This window comes from Pelmatolapia mariae, linkage group LG17 (assembly GCF_036321145.2).
Source record: "Pelmatolapia mariae isolate MD_Pm_ZW linkage group LG17, Pm_UMD_F_2, whole genome shotgun sequence".
NCBI lineage: Eukaryota > Metazoa > Chordata > Actinopteri > Cichliformes > Cichlidae > Pelmatolapia > Pelmatolapia mariae.
Genome location: NC_086242.1, coordinates 19,281,140 through 19,301,222, shown reverse-complemented (window position 1 = coordinate 19,301,222; position 20,083 = coordinate 19,281,140). Strand labels below are relative to the sequence as shown.

The following is a 20,083-nucleotide window of genomic DNA, read 5'->3' as shown; positions in this document are numbered from 1 at the left end:
TCCACCTTTCATACTTTGAATCTCTCCATCTAAGAGAACTGCTTTGTGTTTGGTCTGAACACAACAGGCCCAAGTCTGCTGACTTAACCTCAGCTGCTACTTTTGAGGGGTTTCGCGTGCAGGCAGCAGATATCTGAGCCAAGCTTTCCTTTTCACTGTAGTCGAATGCAGATAAATGAAAAATGAACGTAAAGCTAAATCGAAACAGCCCATGATTATTTAATGCATTACAGAAAATGACATCCCTTATATGCTTACCACACACAGTGTACCAAAGTGTGCTCAAAACCCAAGTGGTCAATAAAAGCCAGACTACAAGTGAATGACAGGCTTTCTGTTTCCCCCCGGCTGCAGCTTCTATGTATTCATATGCAGATATCTATTTGCAGGCATCAGTCTCGCACATCTTAGGGCTTTACTTTTCTTCAAGCGCTGTGATTTTTTTTTAAACTGGACCTCAGCACCTGCTGGGAGCATTTTTATGCTTATCTTATTCACTAACTTCAAATCTATAAATTTTCTTGAGAAGAGGCTGCAAGTGTGAGCTGTTTTTCACAGAGCTGGGCTATTATGAGAGGGTAGAAACCTTTTTCCTTGACACAGAGTCGGATGGCACTTTCTAGGCAGCAGTTTGCTGCAAGTAGACCAAATTAATGCATGACTAATTATGCAGATCAGAGTAATAAATATTTCTGAAATTGAACCAAGAAAAGGCGGTGACCTTAAACTATTGTGAAACACCAACACTCCACTGAAACCTACAGTAATGAAGTTTGATGAGGATTAACAGCTCCTCACAGTGAGGCACATCATAACAGAGAGTAAAACAGTAGACCTTTCACCTGCTTCAGGGATGAGATTTACTGAAAACCTGCATGCACTTCATATTAGTCTGCATACATTCAACAAGGCTCTCCTCATACCTTTCTCCCAAAATAATGTTTGGTCAAGTAGATTTGATCTTGTCTTCATTGCACTGATTCAAATCTTTGTCCTCTGACACAATTAGTGGCTGCAATAGAAGCTTAATGGGTCATAAAATGCGCACACACACCTCCGAATCTGGCCGCTGCCCTGCGTCTGGACGGCGACACCAGCTCCTTGACGATCTGTAGGACCTGCATGTTCACGGGGAGGTGGCGGTGGAGGCAGGCGGAGGTGCCACGGGGCAGTGGCAGCCCTTTCTTGCCTTCTCACCCCGAAAAACCTCATCCCTCCTCGACCCCTCCTCGGAATTCATCTCCTAATCCACATCTTGACTCCTGAAGATCTTGGTTTCAGCATCCCATTCGCACCTCAGGACGCCAGGACGAGAGCTGCCGGCTCAGTCTTCTTCCTTCTCCAGATGTCAAGACATGCTTACAAACTCTCCGGCGCTCAAGTATCCTCCGCTTTCACAGTATTTTTCTATAAAACAGCTGACGGCACAGATGTGCAGCAGCAGTAAACACTAAATCTCAAGCTTCACCTGCGTTGGATGCTGCCTCAGCTCCACGTGAAGCAGCCCGTAAATCTCGACTCAACTCCTGGCGGCCGCTGAAAGTAGCAGTGGATGTTCGCTGGCAGCTCAGACTCTCTGCGAACTGAATGTGTTCGTCTCGCGTGTGATGTGCTCAGCTGGAGCGCTCTCACACACTTCTCACTTCGCAGGTTGGCAGCAAACAAAAAAAAATGAAAAAGAAAATGAAAAAGAAAAGCACAACACAGCAGTCTTCTTTTCTTTTTTCCCCCCCTTTCATCTGTTTTTTCTCTGGTGGCTCTGACAGAAAAACCACCCGGCTGCTGCGGATCAATAGATGCACAGTTGACCGGCAGTGATGCCTCTTAACTGCCCAACTCTCTCATCTCATTTTCAGACTCTTTTTTTCCCCCCTCTCATCCATCTCTTTCCTCTCCCAGCGCCCCTCTCTCCTCCCTCGGTCCTGCAAAGGCTGGCTGCGTCTCGTGCCGTCCTCTTTTCACATCCTTTAAATTCAAATTAATGGGCGCTTCCACTCACTCACCCGCAGCATCTCCTTCCCTCCCTTCCTCTCCACCACTCCGCCCTTCTCTGTTTTTTCTCTCCTCTTCTCATTGTGCCGCTTTCTTCCACCCCCACCCCCCTCCCTATTTTTCTCTTCGTGTACATTTGCCATGAAGCATGAGCAGAATGCAGAGGGATAGGAGATGCTTGGTCTTGTGTTTGTGAGGTGATGATTTGTACAGAGCAGCATCAGTGGAGCTGACATCCAGAGGTAAGAAGAACACTTTAATTGCTTTTTGCAAACTTCCAATCCAGGTGGTAAAAAGAGCTGTTCTGTAAGCTGTTCACGCTGCCAAAAGTGCTTATCAGGGAACATTTATCTAGCTCTGTAAAGAGTCCTAAAAGGCTGCCGATTGCATCGTATTATTTCTTCTGGACATCTCTCCATTCTCTGCAACAAATTCTCATCCCAGGTCGTCAAATACTGTCAATACGGACACGGCGTCCTTTGGTTCTCTGTGCCTTGATGAGCTGCCTGCTTCAGCATGATTGTGAAAGTTTGAGGCATGGAGGTGAAATAATTCAAAAGTTTGTGACCCAGGATAGAAGCCCATCTAGAAGCAGTTACTGCCAATCAGCAGCCAGGTGGCTGTAGCTCAGTAGGATGAACAGGCTTTCTACTAAAGCAAAAGATCAGCGATTAGATGCTCAGAAAAGGTCTTTACACACCAGATGTTCAAGATTTGTGCAAATATTTTGTGCATTAAAAATATCTTTTTAGGCTCACCTACTCTGGTTGCAGCTGTTCGCAGCAACCATAAAGGACGCATTTCCAGCATGCATTTTTTCAGATCCATGTCGATTTTTAGATTTTAAGCATATGAATAAACACATCTGACCAATTGGATCACTGCACTCTGCAGCAAGCCCGCTCACAGCTCATAAAGTGCCTGCATACTGAATATACGACGATGTGGAAATAGTAAAATAATCCTATAGTACCTCAGATACACAGCTAAGCACTGCTCTGGGTCACTTGGCTCACATAAATAATTTCTGTGCCTCAGATGTGGTCCCAGTTCTTCCAAGAAGAGCTCAAACTGGCCCATCGACATTCTGAAATATGTATGAAAGTGGCCGTGATAACAGCTTCAACTCATCCCCAAGTCACTGGCACAACACGGGTATTGACAAATAAACTACAGCTAGAGGCATCCAAAAAATTCAAAATTCCTTATGTAATCTCTACTGTTATGTAATTCTACCACAGCTTTTAATTCTTTGAAAGCCAAGTCTTACACTCGGAAACAATACCCAGAAGAGAAACTGGTCCAATCCCTGTCTGCGAGCTTTATGTTCAGTGTAACATCTGTAAAATGGACCAATGCTTTGCACACATCTTCTTGCCCTGCCTTGTTTTCCATTACAACACTGACATGCATTTCTTTATTTCCGTATGAGACGAGATGGACATATGCCTCCCTCGCCACAGATGTATTCACCGATTTCAAGAAATCCAGACTTTCAGTGCTCCGTTATAGACGGGAATGTTTGATGAGATTATTTTTTTAAGTACCCCAAGGACTCCCATTCTTTTATGAGATTAGAGAGTTGATTAAATCCAGTAAGTCTTAGTACAGTACACATTTCATAATGATGTTTGGTAACTCTCCGCCTCGCTTGTTAGCTGTGTGTACATCTTTCTTTTTTTCCCCTGCTCTCTGCCTCTCTCTATTATTACATCTCTAATCAGTCCACATACTTTACCTCCGCTCTGTTCATCTCTCTAACCACATCATCTTGATATAATAATTCCAGTTATGTATTTTGCATTACAAACTGGTGCTGTATGCCTCTAGCTGCAATTTATTTATCTCTAACAGAGTTATGCCAGTGACAGTTGGTGACACGAGGACAAAACACATGCTCTTGTTAACATATGGATTTAATAGAGATCTGATGAGAGCTTCACTGATTATCATTGGGAAGCTGTTAAAGCTGAAGTGGCTCTAATAGGCTTAATCATGCACGAATATGAGCCTAATTTTGCTTTCCAACCAAAAATTTAGGAATACAGTAATTATTTAATGCTGGATTGATAGGTCAAAGTAATCAATTTGCATGAAATATGTTCATCACACTTATGTTGATCACATATTACGGAGACCTACACTTCTGGTGATGCATGCATGAGTTTTTTTGTTTGTTGGTTTTTTAAATGCTACAGTCCACGGAACAACCAAAAATGAACTTGCTGTCTCAGGGACTGCAAAATGGTTGCATTGAAGATGGAGACCAGGTTTGCATTGATTCATGGTTCGTTACCATATTCAAACTGACTTTGGTGCTTCATGGCAAAACAGCAATAAGACAAAGTCAGTCTGCGACCTCGTTGATCTAAAAGAACAAACATTTGCTCCAGGGTGGAAACTTAACTGCAAAGAGATACAGGAGCACAGCAACCTCGTTTTTATATATGAACAATAAGTGCCTTAATCCAAAGAGATGCCTCAGCACAGACTCAGATTGATTACAGCAGGTTGGCAGTCTGTCTGCAATGTGTGTGAGAGTAACTGCAGTCAGTCTGAGTTAGACTGCCACTGTTTGGAGACAGGTTGCAGTGACCCAGAGGTTGATACCGTTGCATGCCCGTCTTCTGGGTGACCAGTTGGTTGCTGCAGCTACTTGCAGTCACTAGATGGGCAATCACTGATTTTCCCTATTCACAAGGAGGTTGTCATTCTATCTTTATCTAGATACCCATTGCAAACCAGAGTATCACAAATCTGGAAGAGAATGAAAAAAACAAAAAACACACAAACTGCTATTCATCAGTAGCTTAAAACAAAACAGTACACTACAGGGATTTCCAAGCTTAAAACACAATCAGACAGCAGTGTGAACATTTCCAAATATTCAACAACGAGTTGCTTCACATGTTTGAATGTTTGATGCCCTCCCTGACGTACCCCAAAGGGAATCGTTGTGTCCTCGTCCTGGGGAGCTTCTCCTTGTTGTTAGGCGAACATGTAAACAACTACGTACTTTTTATTTGTAAAGAAACAGTTTTCATCTAAAAACTCGTTGTGGTTTATTTTTTTTTATTGGTAAGGTAACCAATGGATTGATCAGGTAATCAGAAAATGATCACTTGGTAATTAACTGATTATTCACTAGCTTATAAATATTTTTTATAACAAAATGATAATAACCCAGATGTGACCTTGAGCGCTTGCAGAGTGTTAACTGTCAAAATACTGCAAATACTGTTGGATCACAGACATAATTCATAGCTCCCAAGGACAGGGCAGCGTGCAGACGGGCGAAGCAGCAGCGACACCAGCACCAAGGTTCATCATTAATATAAATAGAGCCACAGGGAAAGACTCAAATGAAAGGCGCACTTTTTCTCCCTCACACACAGAAACACTTTCAATCCCTCTCCTCTAATGACACACATTCTCTGTCTTTCACTCCTCGTCATCACACACAAGCAGGGCTGTGCACTACAAGTGTGCACATGTGTCCTTGTGATGAAGTGTGTCTGTATTTGTTAGCGTGTCGGTCCGCCGGCACTTTGTCAGAAAGTCCAATTACCGCATTGCTGGACTGAATCTGTGGCTGCTGTTGCTAAGCCTCAGACCCACTGTTGCTAGGCTGTGACCCCACTACATAAGGTGAAAGTGTGGCCTTTAGCAGCTACCGCTACGATCACCATTACAGCGCCTTCAGTCTTTCGCTAACACCAGCTTCTACCAGATTAGCCTCACCGCTAACGGCGTGCATCAAAACCATCACAGCCTAAAGCTAGTACTGCTGTGGGTGGATGTGCTACAGCAGTAGAAGCACCTGTGGCATTTTCTTTTCTTTGTAGCACCTATAAAGATGTGAGAATACAGAATCTTAAGGCGAGGAGAACAACAGCTTTCTAGTTTCCTTTTGTATTACGTCAGCAGTTAATAGCCGGCCGTGTCTGAGCAGGTTCTTGTTGAATGCAGGTAAGCAGCGCGTGTGGCGAGCCAAAGAGCAGTATTTCTTCCAGTGTACTACAAACCAGCAAGTAAAGAAGCCCAGATCATAAACCTTATCTCTAAATCAAACTGTTCACCACATGACGGCAGAAACTGGACGGTAAACAGACAGATGTTGACATGGTTTCCTCAACAATCCAGGTCCAGTCACAACAACTCTTATAATTCAATAAATACTGATGAGATTATTGTAATAAAAAAAAGAAATGCACACCTTTGCTCTTTTTTAGTTGCCGAACATCTGATTAACAAATACTTAGGTTACTAAATGGATGACTACTCCACAAAAAGCAGTAATATAATGTTGCCCATCTCTGAAACATGAAGAACTCATTGTGAAGAACACTACCCTAATAATTCTGCCCAATAGGATGATAAATGGATTTTAGAGCAAGGTTAGGTATTCAACGTTGGCACAACTTTCATATTTAAATAGATTTTTTTTCCCCTTTAACCAAGATTCGATGTTGAGCAAGCAGCTGATGGTTGTTTAGTATCAACATGTTGTCATCAGGCCCATCAGACCAGTGGGCCATGAAACTAAATGATGTTTACTTTTTAAAAAAAAAAATCCTCTGGTTTTTTATTGTGTTTTTGGATGATCATCTCTTTGGGCATGTCCTGACAACGTCCAGGGTGGATCCTATTTTTCAAAACTCTGCCAGGAATTCCTGTTCTGCGTACCTGCTGACGACACTGGAAGCTCAGAAAAATTTGCCATTGCCCCCAAAGGCTAAGTCAGCCGACTAGCCGGTGGATTCCTACTGTGGATTCCCAGCTTGATTTAACAACTTAAGACCTTGCTGCTCTTTAACTACTTCCACACATTCAAAAAAACAAACAAACAATTAATGTGGTTTAGGCATGTGACTAGGATGCTTCCTGCTCTTTGCTTAGACTGCTCCAGTCTGGCCTGAAATATGGATGGATTCTTTTACATTATCTTTGTCATGTTTACAAATCTCAGCAATTATACTATTAAATATATTGATCAAATATATTTGCACTGCTGCATTAGAAAAGCTTAATGAATATTTCATTTATAGCCTACATGCATATTTAATGAGCCATTTATATATTCAAATACAACGCATCTTTAATTTATGGTGTATCTTTTGCGGCTGTATTTGAAACACTACAAAGTGTGTGACCTAAAAATGAAATGGGTTCAACTTACGGAGCAAGAACTACAGCTATGATAGTGACTCAGTTTACTATTAATGACATTGCTTACATATTTTTCCATTGTCAGCTGTCACAATGAATTAAAGAGGTTTATTTTTGAGGTTTAACCTTATTCAAAAGTTAAGTCTTAGCATTATAAAGACACTATTTAAAAAGAACATTTTTTTCACATTACACATGGAGGGTATTATTCTTTGTACATGGGTGTGTGGTCCAATATGTGGCTGGATTTACAATCAACTCCAACCTTATCCTCACCTTTCTTCAACTTTTACAAAAAAGAGCCTTCCCAACAATCAATATGTAATCTTCTGACATGTTTTACTGGCTTTACATTTCTGAATTTCAAAGGGGGATCATAAAAAGAGTCACACATGTGAGGCAAAGTCTAAAGTGTAAGGTGAGTAAGACAAACTGTGAGGAATGGGAGCGAGGTGCAGGGCGCCTGCAGAGATATGGATTGAGCTGCTATCACTGGAGCTGGATTGGGCAGGTTTGAAGAAGCAAGGTATCGATGGAGCCCTGACTCTCAGCACCCACAGGTCCAGTCATAAACGGGCAACAGATCAATACAGGTCTTTCACGAGTTTGCCCACTTGATTGAGAATGGAGAGATACTGTAAGTCCGCTCAAGCCTCGGATTCATCACCTCTTTAATCTACAGGCCAGATAAGAGCTCAGCTTGTCTGAGGCTTTCTTCACTCAAACTAGCAACAGGCATGCTGTCAGTGCTGGAATTGGGTCATCGATCTTGGATTTTGGAAAGTGGAGACAGAGATGACTGTGGAGAGCGGGAAAACAGGTCTGACTGGAAACAGGTTGGCGTAGGTTAACACAAAAACACTGGAGGCATTTTTACAGCAATGAACTGATGTTAAGTACCTGTTTTTGGTTTGCACCGCTGCCAAGTACACACATAACATTTGTTTATTTCGGGTATTTCAGGTCAGCTGCCGCTACACTTAGCTATTATAGAAAAAGCTTCTAGCTCTCCCTCTGCTTGCCCATCATTTTTAGTTATTCCTGTGTCTTCTTTACTGATAATGGCACTTTGAATATTTGTGGTTGTTTCACAACACTGGCAGCCACGCAAAGATCTCTTCATCGTAAAAGGAATTTCTTCTTCCCCAATATTGCCAAATGCTTCTTCACAGGGTTCTCTCACTAATATTTTAGGATTATTAGCTTATAAACTTAATTTAATTTCTCTGATTTGTACAGATTTTTCAGTCTTCTCTTCAATGATAGATGTTACGACTCAGAAAATAAATCTTCACATCAGCGCTGGTACAGGATTAGAAACAGCTGAAGCAGGATTCAAAAAAGTTGCTGTGGTTTTTTCCAGAAAGTCTCATCTTTTCAAGCCATTGCAGCATCTCCGTCTATCTGAACAAAACCGCTTATAAATAATTGAAATGGATGGAAAGACCGACACAGCCATAGAGTTGTGTCTTCAATACAGCTGTGCCAAATGGTGCACGACAAGCTGATACAACACTAAAGTTGTATCATTTTTAGGGCAGATATTAAAACAGCAAGTTAGTCTGTTAACTTTCTGATAAGGTAAAATAATAATAAACTGATCAATTTAATTTTCACACAGTCATTAAAAATGTTGAGTCTTGCATTTTTAAGGCCCAATGCTGACTGGATCATTTCTTTAGGAAAACCACATAGCAGAGTGATAATGGTGATAATAGGTTAAGGAACGAAGGAAGGAAGGAAGATAATGTAGGATGTAGTAAAACAATAGCCAGAGTCGTGGGAGATTACAGGGAATAACATATTAAGTTACATATTACCCAAAGGAGACAGAGAGAGGGACAGAAGCTTTAAAGTCCAGACGCCATATACTTAACACGACTCCCATCTTTGCTGCCTGCTACGAAAGAAAGAGAGAAAACTTTTTTGCTTCACAGCACTTCTTTGTCTCAATCTCAGCTTCCTCTGCAGAAAATGACAACAACAACTACACTGTTATCTCTCTGGCCTCGCATCTGATCTTCTGTCTCGATTGTGGACTGCAAGAAAGTGGCATCTCCAATTTTAGACAGCACTCATCTCCATAATGGTCTCTATCCGCTCCGTCTTCCCTCTATAAAGGGGTTTGTTTCGGGTTGTCGGTGTGGCGGCAGCTGAGTGTCTGGCGTAGGGACCGGCATGCAAACAAATCAAACGGACACAACAGCACACAAGCACACAAACACACACTTGCACGCCTCTGTTGTCCTAATGGCAGCATTCTGTTGGAGGGGTGATTGAATTAGGCTGGGTGCTGATTGCTCGCCACATTGATTAATGTTGCCTCCTGCGCTTCAGTGCGTCACGGCGCTTCCGCTGCTGAATACCGATGAGACGCGGCAACAACTATAAGAACATGACCAACTCATCACACCGCGTGCTGGCTTGTAAATTAGCTCGTACTTTGGTGAAAACCTGCTCGTAGAGTCGAAATAATAGCTGGAGATGGGGATGTTCCACTCATCAATTGTTTTGTTAGACATTTGTTGCCTGAAAGGTAACTGAAGACTGCAGGAAATTAGGCTGAGTAGCAAGAGTGGATCAGAACAATAAAGATGAGGGTTGCATATCCACATAAAAGGTCTAAAAGGCCTTAAATCAATCCGTAGAGTGGAGGGGAACTCCACAGACAGGTTATAATTCTGTCGAACACTTTTATAGCCACCATTTTTCTTCCACTATTAAAACAAATTTGGAGATTAGGCCAGCTAAATAGTTTTTTGACAAGACTCTTCAGAGTACAGCATGAATGTATTTAATAAAGCAGGTAGGAACAGTGGCCACGGTTCGGCTATTACAAGGATAATTTCTACTTACACCTCCTACAGGTATGTAGCAGCATCATCCTACCGAAGACATGTTTCTGTCCACCCGACAGACACAGCACAGAGCTGGGGTGTCACATAATATCTGAAAAAGTTTCAGGGTGTTTTCCACACAGATGGCAGTAAAAACAATTTAAAAAAACATCATCTGTAACCAGCGAACCAGTGAACTCAAAGCCTTCTGCACGTCACAACAGCCAGTTTTGAGTCAGCAGTTTGAAAGCTTCACAAGAGTTCAATGTCTGTGGACAGGGGTGAGGGTTGAAAGGGGCGGGGGAGGGATTTCCCCAAAATGCCCTCCTCTAGTTGACTCTCTCACTCCCTTTCCTCCCTCTCCTTCCTCTCGCAGCCTGGCGTTGTGCAGCGGCGAGCAAGGGAATGGGAACGGCCGGAAAAGAAAAACATGCTGGAACAACTTCGCCGCTCTGCCTCGCATTTCCTGTTTGCCCTCCCCATGTCATTTCCTGCTTCAAGTGCGCAGCCTTCGGACCAATCAGGCTTCGGCCAGAGTTCCGCTGTCCTTCATGGCTTGTTACATACTGTATTGTTAAATTTTCCAGCAGCACCTGCCCTGCATTCCCCACATCACCGACTGCACCCTTAACTAATAGTTCATAACAAACTGTTATTATAACCTGAAGCACACCTGAGCCTAAAATTAGGCCTGTTTTTAAAGAAAGGATGTCTGTTTGTGGCCCAATAGTAACATTTGTCCACACGCCCAAGATAATTGCTTCAATTATTACTGTTATTTAATGGTACAAAACAACAACCCTTTAAGGCAAAGTAATTTGACAGTAGTATGAAAATAAACTGTTTGAGCAGTGAGGATAGTCACACCAGAGAAACAAGGGGTTGGAGGGGTTGGAGACCACGATATGACTGAAATTATTGCAACTGTGTGCAATTAACTTGCGATATTATTACCCTTGGTTGTTTCCTTATGGGGATCAAGACCAGATAGGAAACAGGTCTGCAACCATTTGCAATCAGTTGCAGACTGATCACTTCAGACCACCTTTGGTGTGTCAACTTCAAGTCAGAAATTCAGAAATTCCCCCACGAATTATTGCTACAGGATGTCAGTTTAACTTCAAAATTACTGATGTCCTCTGCAACCTTGCGTGGGAGTCGACATAGCTATTGCAAAGAGACGTATCACACTGTGTTGCAACGTGTTTGAAATCTGTCTGCATTTATAAATTAGACAGCAATTATTTGCAAACCTTCGCCAACCTGTCTGAGACTCACTGCAATCACTCTCAGACAGGTGGGCGAAGGTTTGTAAACAACTGCAAAGAGGTTGATGGTGTTGCAAGCCAACCTGTGGTTACTATGAGGTCTGTGTGACTAGACTTCCATCAATTTTCACCAACTGGTTGCAGAACACACATTTCTTTGTAGTGACTGGTGGTTGCAAGGAGCTGGCTGACTGCTCTTTAGTCTTTAATTGTTTGAGTTCTTCACTTCAAAAACCAGGTTGACGATAAAATAATAATAATAATAATAATAATAATAATAATAATAATAACAAAAACATTGAAGGTGCACTACAACTAAAATCACAATTTGGCTTTAAACATTATTAACCTTTATATTTCAGTTAACCCCCCCTCCCCACCCACCCACCCACAGAGAGCATCGTGTAATTATATAATTATATAATTACATAATTAAACAAAGTGAATCATATGCTTAACAGCAGATCTGACTTGAGCATATTTCACTGTCACTTTGGCTGACTGCATGGTGTGTTTCCTCGCTTTGAGCCACAACGGTTTGGCATAATTTGCTGCATTTTTCTGTGTGGTTTGTTCAGGCTTTGCGCTGCCCCGTAAAACACCAACCGAGGTTTGTAAACAACAATCACATGAGTCATAAGTGGTGTTCTCTGGTGAATTTGCAGATTAATCAAGTTTCATTCTTTCAGTTCCAACAGAACTGGTTCAGTACATCTTATAACCTACAATTTATTACATTATTGTCACCCGCTTTATAATGACACTGTTACTTCACCCAGCTCTTTTTCCTTTTGCTCCTCGTTCAGCTGCAAGTGTAGAGGGTATCATATGTAGTACAGATTCTGAAACCTTGGAAGACGTTTTTGTGAAGTAAAATTAATTTGACTTGGGGCACCCAAGTAGTTTAAGGCACTGAGTCGTCTCTAGTTAAGAGCCTGCTCAGGGACATTTGTTGCTTTTCATTCCCCAAACTGCAATTTTCCTTGAACTTACTCATCTCCAAGTGTAACCGACTGCAATCCAACCTCAACATGTTTCTTATAATACCCATAAAAGCATGAAATATCCAGAAAATGTGTATGAGGGAGGACATGAAATCACATTTGCTCCATCTTGTTCAAAGTCAAGTTAAGGCAGTTTATTTGAATATCTTGAATCTGTCTTTGAGCCCTTCTTGTTGAACAATCCTAGACCATTTATTACCCTACAGCATTGGTGCTGTGGGGATAAACATGGACATAAAGATGTGCAATACATGGGAGTAAACAGAATAACAGCGGTATTTCTCTACTACGCTACACTACATTTGGGTTTAGTCTCTAGAGCAAATAAACCACAAGCACAGTAAGTGTACTTTAGTACACACAGTAAACTAAAAGATTTTTTCAGGCTTTGACTGGCAAGATAAAGTCGACAAAATTAAGAAGTTCATGTTCTAGAAGTTCAAGCAGGAAAACTCCAAATATAGTCTTAACCAAAGGCGAGTATATCAGAAAGCTGATAAATCAGCACAACTCTGATGTAAGTACACATTAAGGTCCAGACCTCCCTGAGAGCTAAACTCTCCCAGGGCAGCATGACCCAGCCTCCCATTGATCAGCTGTGACGTGTTTGCGTGCATTAGCGTGTATGTGTGCTGTTTAAGCAGACAAAGCTACACACAGATCAACAAAGAGTCATTAAGGCAGGAGCAGAGGATGCTGGGTAAGGAAGATTGAGCTGATGTTAAATGTATGTACAGTCAGACATTCGCGGTGACCGCCTCACCAACGTGGGAGTCTACAAATATTACCCACAATGCTTCACGCTCACTCCCTTCTTCTCTTTTCTCACTCTCACATGAACACATTCATACATCACGCAGTCGATCAGGTGGATCCTACTTGACATTGGTCGATAGGCCGTGCGTCGTTTATCACGGGCTGACGGGTGGGGAGATGTTTGTCAGTGACTGTGGGATTCAGAAAGGAGTGCTGTGGCTTTTCCCGGGTTTACTGTAAGATAATTGCTCACTGTGACTGCGGGAGGCTGCAAATGCGGCTTCTTGAGAGCTGATAAGATATGTTACGAAATGTTAAGTCACCGTGCTTGTGTGCTCATTTGTAATAGTTGTGCATTTGATTTAAAAAAAAAAGAAAAAAAAGAGAGAGATTGTTACCAGCGAGGAGCACATGACTAACTGAAATCCACAGCAAAGCTTACACTGCTTTACCTTCCTTTTTTTTACTCAAATGGGGAGCACAATTTACAAAATAAACACGTTATTGTATTCAGTAACACTTAAAGCAAGCAAATGAGACCATAACTTCATTTTTTTAGGTGCACGAAGCTCTTAAAATGTCTGATGGCAGGGCTTAACAACCAAAAGGGGAGCTGCTGTCTAAATTCAAATTCAGGTTTTTTGTCCTTATTCCTTCACCTAATTTCTGCATACTCCTGCTTTGATATTTACAAAGTAAAAGCTTCCTTTCGGACTTACTTAAAATACATCAAAGCTTGGCTTTACCTCTGCTTCACCTACTTTTAGATAAACTGTGCGAATGTGGTCAGCCAAGTCCAGTTTACAACACACCATGTAAATGAATGCAGGAAGGAGCACAACATTATTTGTCTGTCTAACACTGACAGACAAATAACAGCTGTAGCTAACATGACTCATGGCTGTGTCGTTAGAGACGTTGTTACAATACTAATCAGAGGTGATAAGTAACAAAGTACAAAACTTTGTTACTGTACTTAAGTAGATTTTGCAGGTATCTGTACTTTACTTGAGCATATTTTTTTTTTTACTTTTATTCCTACTTCTTACATTTAACACATTTGAGGGGAGTTATTAGGTCTCACCGTGGGTTCACCTGAAACCTTGGCTGATTGTGACCCACACCCGTTTTCACACCTTGGCTCATGTGATTAGGCAGAGGATGAAATTTATTTGTTTCTATTGGGTGGCACTATGTATAAAACACCGGGACACGACCACATGCTAATTAACATGTAAAGCAAAAGTATAAATGCCAGCAACAGTGCTGGTCACTTACACATCATGGCCCTACAAAGGCTCCCCACAGACGTCAAAGAGCCTTAGAGCTTGGAGGGTTGAGAAAGCGATCTCATTGTGCTCTCTCTTTGCCGATGCGCCATCTTTAACAGGTTTAATCCAAATCAACCTTGTAGTTTATTTTTTCCTGCTTCCAGTGAGTTTTTACACGACGTGAGTACAATACCAACTTTAACTGTACCACAGTTTCATAGCACGAGAACGTCAGTTTTTATTAAATACGACTGGATGAGGACAACAACAAAGTGGAGGGAAATGTGGGTGAATTCACACCACGTTCCCAAAGAGCAGAAACATCATAAAAGCCACACTCTTAAGCACAGCAAGGGTTTCTTTGTTGTACCAGCTCCCATTTGTCTGATGTCCAGACATTAAGTATTGATGCCTCAAACTTTCTGAGCGCCGTCGATGAAAAACAGAAGAGCTGCTCGGCTCACCATGGCAACTAAATACAGTGAACCCATGAGGAGACGGTGGCAAAGCAACATCATTTGAATGTGTCTGTGAAGGAGAAAGCTAACGAGAAAGAGGGAGGCAATTTGTGTCAGTTGATCTTAAATCCTTATGGTACAATTATCTTGTTTAAAATATACATTATTTATAAAAAAAAAAATAACGTTCTGTTTTCCATTAAAATGACTGCCTGCTTCAGACAGCACATGGCAGCTTCTCTCCTTTATGAATCACTTTTTTGGCATCTGGCAAAAGTTAGCAGTCAGTTGGTCTAATGCTATTCATCGGGTGAACCAGTTCAGCGGTTTAAATCAATCAGCTAGATGAATTTTTAAGAAATTGCTGCCAGCAACTGAGTGTGCAATGAGCCACAGGTCTCTGCATCCTGATATGAAAGTCAAATCTTTATATTTTATGCACTGATAATGTCAATTACTCTGTGTGCAGCTTTCCTAAGTTATGACTGTCTTGAGGGTATGATCAAAAATGTAGTCAGCTGTTTTTTGTCCCCCATCAGGAAAAAAAACAAATATAATCAACACCAACTGTTTCTGCCTTCAGATCTGCTTTGAGCTAAACAATGCTGCTGGAAAACCTGATAAAAGTGCAACAGTACGGGAAAAAATTTGCCAAGCAGCAATGAAATAACCAACTGGAAGTGCTAATTTGGCAGCTCTGAGAGGCTAGTTATGACTGCCTCGCGGCTTTTTAAACACCCACCCCCAAACTGACTGCCCAGCACACAAAATATGCTTCAACCAAGACAACCTGACTCGGTCTTATAACCTCTGCTGCAGGACGACTTGTCTATAACAAGTTCATTTTATCCATTTGTCTCCTGACTACATCTGATGTTTTGTAGGCCAACCCAGTCTGAGACAAATAAAAGCTTCGGCATTCAAAAGCATTGTAAGCATTTCATTTTGTAGAATGAAGGATTAAAGGAGCGATGACAAAGGTATGAAACAGGTCCATCTCAAGGGAAATCTCTGCTTGAAATTGTGTTTCTTTCCTTCCGGCTCTCTTTAACTTCGAAGGATCTCCCATTGGCTTGGATAGCTTTCAGTTACTTTGGTTCCAGGTTTCCTGTGCTTATCAGCGCCTCTTCCACCTATGACCCCCAACAGGTTGTGGCAGATGGCTGCCCCTCCCTAAACCTCGTTCTTCCTGTTAAAATAGTTTTTCCTTCCCACTGTCACCAAGTGCTTTCTCAAATAGTGTAGGGTCTTTTAATGTAAAGCACCCTGAGGTGACTGTTGGTGTTATTTATGTCCACATTAATCAAATCCAGCATTTATCTGACCCTTTTCTTTCGATTAGCTTCATATTTTGATGGGAACACCCGGCCATTTACACAGGTTTTACAGCGTGCTTTGTGCGCCTGGAGGGTTTTTAGGTTTTCTATGCACATTTGATTGGATTTCACAACTTGTATCTATTATTTCAGACATGTATTTGTATTTTATAGCTTGTTCAATAGTATGATTACCTGCCCAGAGGCTCCAGATGGAAATTAGCTATCAGCTAGTTATTTTTCCTTTTTTTATATTTATAATTTTATGCAGGTTCCCTGACAAAATAAACAATAAAACAAATAATAATAAATAATAAACTGAAGTAACCATCATTGTATCAACCGGGATAAAAATACACAGACTGAAGAAGCGTGTTAACAGCTGAAACAAGATTGTGGAAAAATACAATCACAACCACAGCAGCACCGAGAGGCTGTCCCTCATCAGGGATCTCATGTTTACATAAGCAGGAAATTAAACCCATCAACAATTTCAGCAACAACAAGTCGCCATCCAACTGCTGCATAAAAGTCAGGCGTTTGCTCCATCTTTCTCCAGATATAAAGGAATAGAGTTAAACCAATAAATCTAAGTGTCCAAGAAAAATTGAAACTATTTTAGTGCATCTTTTTTATCAAAGTTTCCAGGAAATAAAATATTCTTTTGTCAGTTCTCCATGTCAGTCAATTCAATATTTAGACTTTTAACTGCTGGGCCGACAAACTTGGCACGTTAACCCTTTTCTTACTTCCTACTGCCAGGTTCTCATTGCCCTATATTCTATTTGTCCTTAAAAATAAAGCAAATAAATATATGTTTATTTTAATTATATATATAATTCACTATACAACACAGTTGTTCATTAATATAAACAGCAAAGTTTGCAGCAAAGCAAATGAAAGATATTTTGTTGTTTTAAATATGCAGCACATTTACCAGGTGGAAGCAAAAGTACTCCACACTGTCATCATAGAGGCAGCTGCACCTCTGTGGAGGCTCAATAGATAGATTAATTAAATAAAAACTAATAAAAAGGCTAAGGGGTGCTCCAGTGGATGACAGAGTGACTACTCATTCCACAAAAGGCATCATGGGAAATAAAGGCCGTTCTTACCGTTGTCTGCAGCCCTGAACTGTACACATACATAAATTTAAGAGAGCTGGAATGATTCTGTAAGTTCATACCAACTACAACAGGATCATTTAATTATTTCTGACAGACTGATTTTCAGGAAGTCGAGTGGGTTTCAGGAAGTTATGGAGTTCATGTCATTGTCCATGAAGGAAACTTGCATTTTATATGTGAAAGCAGGGCACCTATTACGCTTTTCCTTATTTCCCATGGTAAACATACCGCTACAATGCTGGAACAGGGCCAGTAATGCTGTGAGGTCAGGACATGTACAAGTAATCTCTGTGAGCGCACAAGCCCCGCCCAACTGCTGTCAAAACTTTCTGTTTCTGAGGGGCAGCCAATCAGAACAAAGTCCTCTTGAGCTAAAAATGGCTTGTTTCAGTCAGAAGCTGAGCTGTGAAAGAAGGATTATTTTTAACACTGAATCACAGAAGCTGCTACAATCAACAGGTTTACTTTAATGCACACAGATTTTTTATCATTCATTCATTCATTATCATTAATCTGAAAAAAGCCAGACATCACAGCAAGGTACAGCGAGGAGACTGATGTAATAATAATCAATAATATGTAGAAGCACTGTAGACAGTGTTTACCTAACATACCAGGTTTAAAAAGCACAGGCACTTTCAAAGACTACTTAACGGGTAACTGGATGAACCTTCAATCCCCATGTATATAAAGAAACAATAAGATGTAAAAAAAAAAAAAAAATGAATGAAAGGAAAAAGAAGCCAAATTCTGTGGAGCTGTGAGAGCTTGCAGCTACCAATGGAGTCAGCATCTTGGTAAGAAAAGAATTGGCTAGAAAGAAAGCAATAACTGGTCAGGTCTGATTTTTAAAGCCATGTACCAGGGCACATGTGCTCTTCTCGGTAACTTTGTATTACCCATTAAATCTCTCTCTCCAGCTTTAGTATCTGCACCGTGATGCCCTGAGGATAGGGTCTTTGGATCCATTTCCTCCTGCTGCCTTGTTTACTGGAAGATGTAATCATATCCCAGCAAAGCTTCCTTCCTGTAACACCCCCCCTACCACCAGCCAACCCCAACACACACACACACACACACACACACACACACACACACACACACACACTGTGACCACAAATACGGCAGCTGAGCATCTTTCACAACTGCAGGAAAAGACAGAGAGAGAGAGGCTGGAAGAACTGCATTCCAGCATCAACCTGGCATCAACATCACACATTTCAGCTACTGACCGTCATAGAGGACACACGGGCAAGGCATAAAATAAAACATGGCAGCAGACCATGTGCAGTGGTGGAAAGGAGAGAGAAAAGAGGAGGATCATTGGGGGAAGATTACTTTTCCACCTTCACCCCTGTATTTGCTGAAATTACACCCCGGCTAAATTTACAAGCGAATCCAAAATATTTCAGGAATCTTAGTCCTGAAATGAATCTAGACTGATGACTCACACACCAAAAGTTTCCCTGGTCTTGAAACGCAGACTTGAAATACTTTCCAAAATATTGTAGTATGACTTGAAACTTATAGACTACATCAAACACAAGGGCAAAATGGATTCAAACACCAGAACAACATGAATCTCTCCTGAGGTCCTAATAGGAAAACTACACAACTTCCTAAAACTGATTGATCTTTGATTATCTAGGGAAGTGATTGTGATGACTCTGCGTTGTCCCAAGTACCATCAATAAAATTTTTTTTAAGAAAGTGGTTATATGGTAAATAACTTGATAGTGACAAGGATGGCATAAAATACGCATTTAGAATTGTATTATTTCTCAGTAGTTTTACCAATGTTGGTAGCACCACCTGAGCATCGCTCAGTATTGTTACTGACCACGTCAATTTGTTTATAACTACAGTGTTCATCTTTGGATGGCTGCTTCTAGCACAATAATGCAGAATGTTGCAAAGCTCAAATCATCTCAAGCTGGTTTATTAAACATGGCAATGAGTTCACTGGACTCAAATAGCCTCCACAGTCACAAACCTCAGTCCAGTAGAGCACATTTGGGATGCAGAGAAATGGAAGATTGGATGTGCAGCCGACATATCTGCAGCAACCGTGTGATGCTGTCATGTTAATATTGACCAAAATCTATGAGGAATGTTTGTTAAATTTATGCCATGAAGACTTAGGTTAGCTGTGAAGGCAAAATAAGGTCAAATCTGATACTAGCAAGGTGTACTGAACTGAACTGAACAGAAATAATGAGCTATAAATAATGAACAAAGTCCTTCAAAGTACAATTTTGTTCAAATTGCAACTGTTTTGGTTGCTGCTATCACAACACATAAGAATGGGAAGCAACGCTGTGAAGAGAAATAATCAATTCCTATTTGATGGTTTCTGCTCTGAAGCGAATGGCTTTCATTTTCCCAGCTTCTGCTTTGGTTGAATCTCTGTGTTAAGCCGATAAAGCAGACAGCAAAACAAATTTAATTGCAGGTTTAAAAAAAAAAGAGAGAGAGAGAAAAGAACAGAAACAGAAGAGTCTGTGCAAAAACCACAACAAGTAGCATTTTGGGAGTAAACATCACAGATTTGATGATCATTTTGCTGCTGCAGAGAAAATTCATCACATCTGCAGAGTTAATGCCACGCCAGGGGCGCATACCTCGCTTCCTTTCTGTGGGAGCCCTTAGATGTGCCACAGCAGCATTAATGAAAACAGTATGTCATCCGTTATAAAATCTGGACTAATCCTAATCCCTAGACTCTGTACAAGTTCAAATGCACAGCATGCTTGAGGCAACAGGTCCTTGAAGTAGAGGAAGTACAGCGGGCTAATAAACCTGCCTGACCTGCGTAACAACAATAAACCGAAATGGCCCTCTTTCCTAAGGTGCTTTTCCAACGCAAACAAATTCCAATCTCTCCA

General features: G+C 41.2%; 1 protein-coding gene across 2 annotated transcripts in view; it reads right to left on the bottom strand.

Annotated features, from left to right (window-relative positions):
• The window catches only part of usp6nl (USP6 N-terminal like), a 93,369-nt gene that overhangs the window by 53,961 nt on the left and 19,325 nt on the right, over positions 1 to 20,083 (bottom strand). The window contains exon 1 of one of the 2 annotated variants that reach the window (XM_063501065.1): positions 1,055 to 1,630. The exons of the other annotated variant lie outside the window; for it this stretch is intronic. Within the exon in view, the coding sequence (XP_063357135.1) occupies positions 1,055 to 1,124 (70 nt within the window). The 5' untranslated portion in view covers positions 1,125 to 1,630. Of the gene's footprint in view, positions 1 to 1,054; positions 1,631 to 20,083 lie in introns of those variants that run through there. 2 annotated transcript variants of the gene reach the window in all.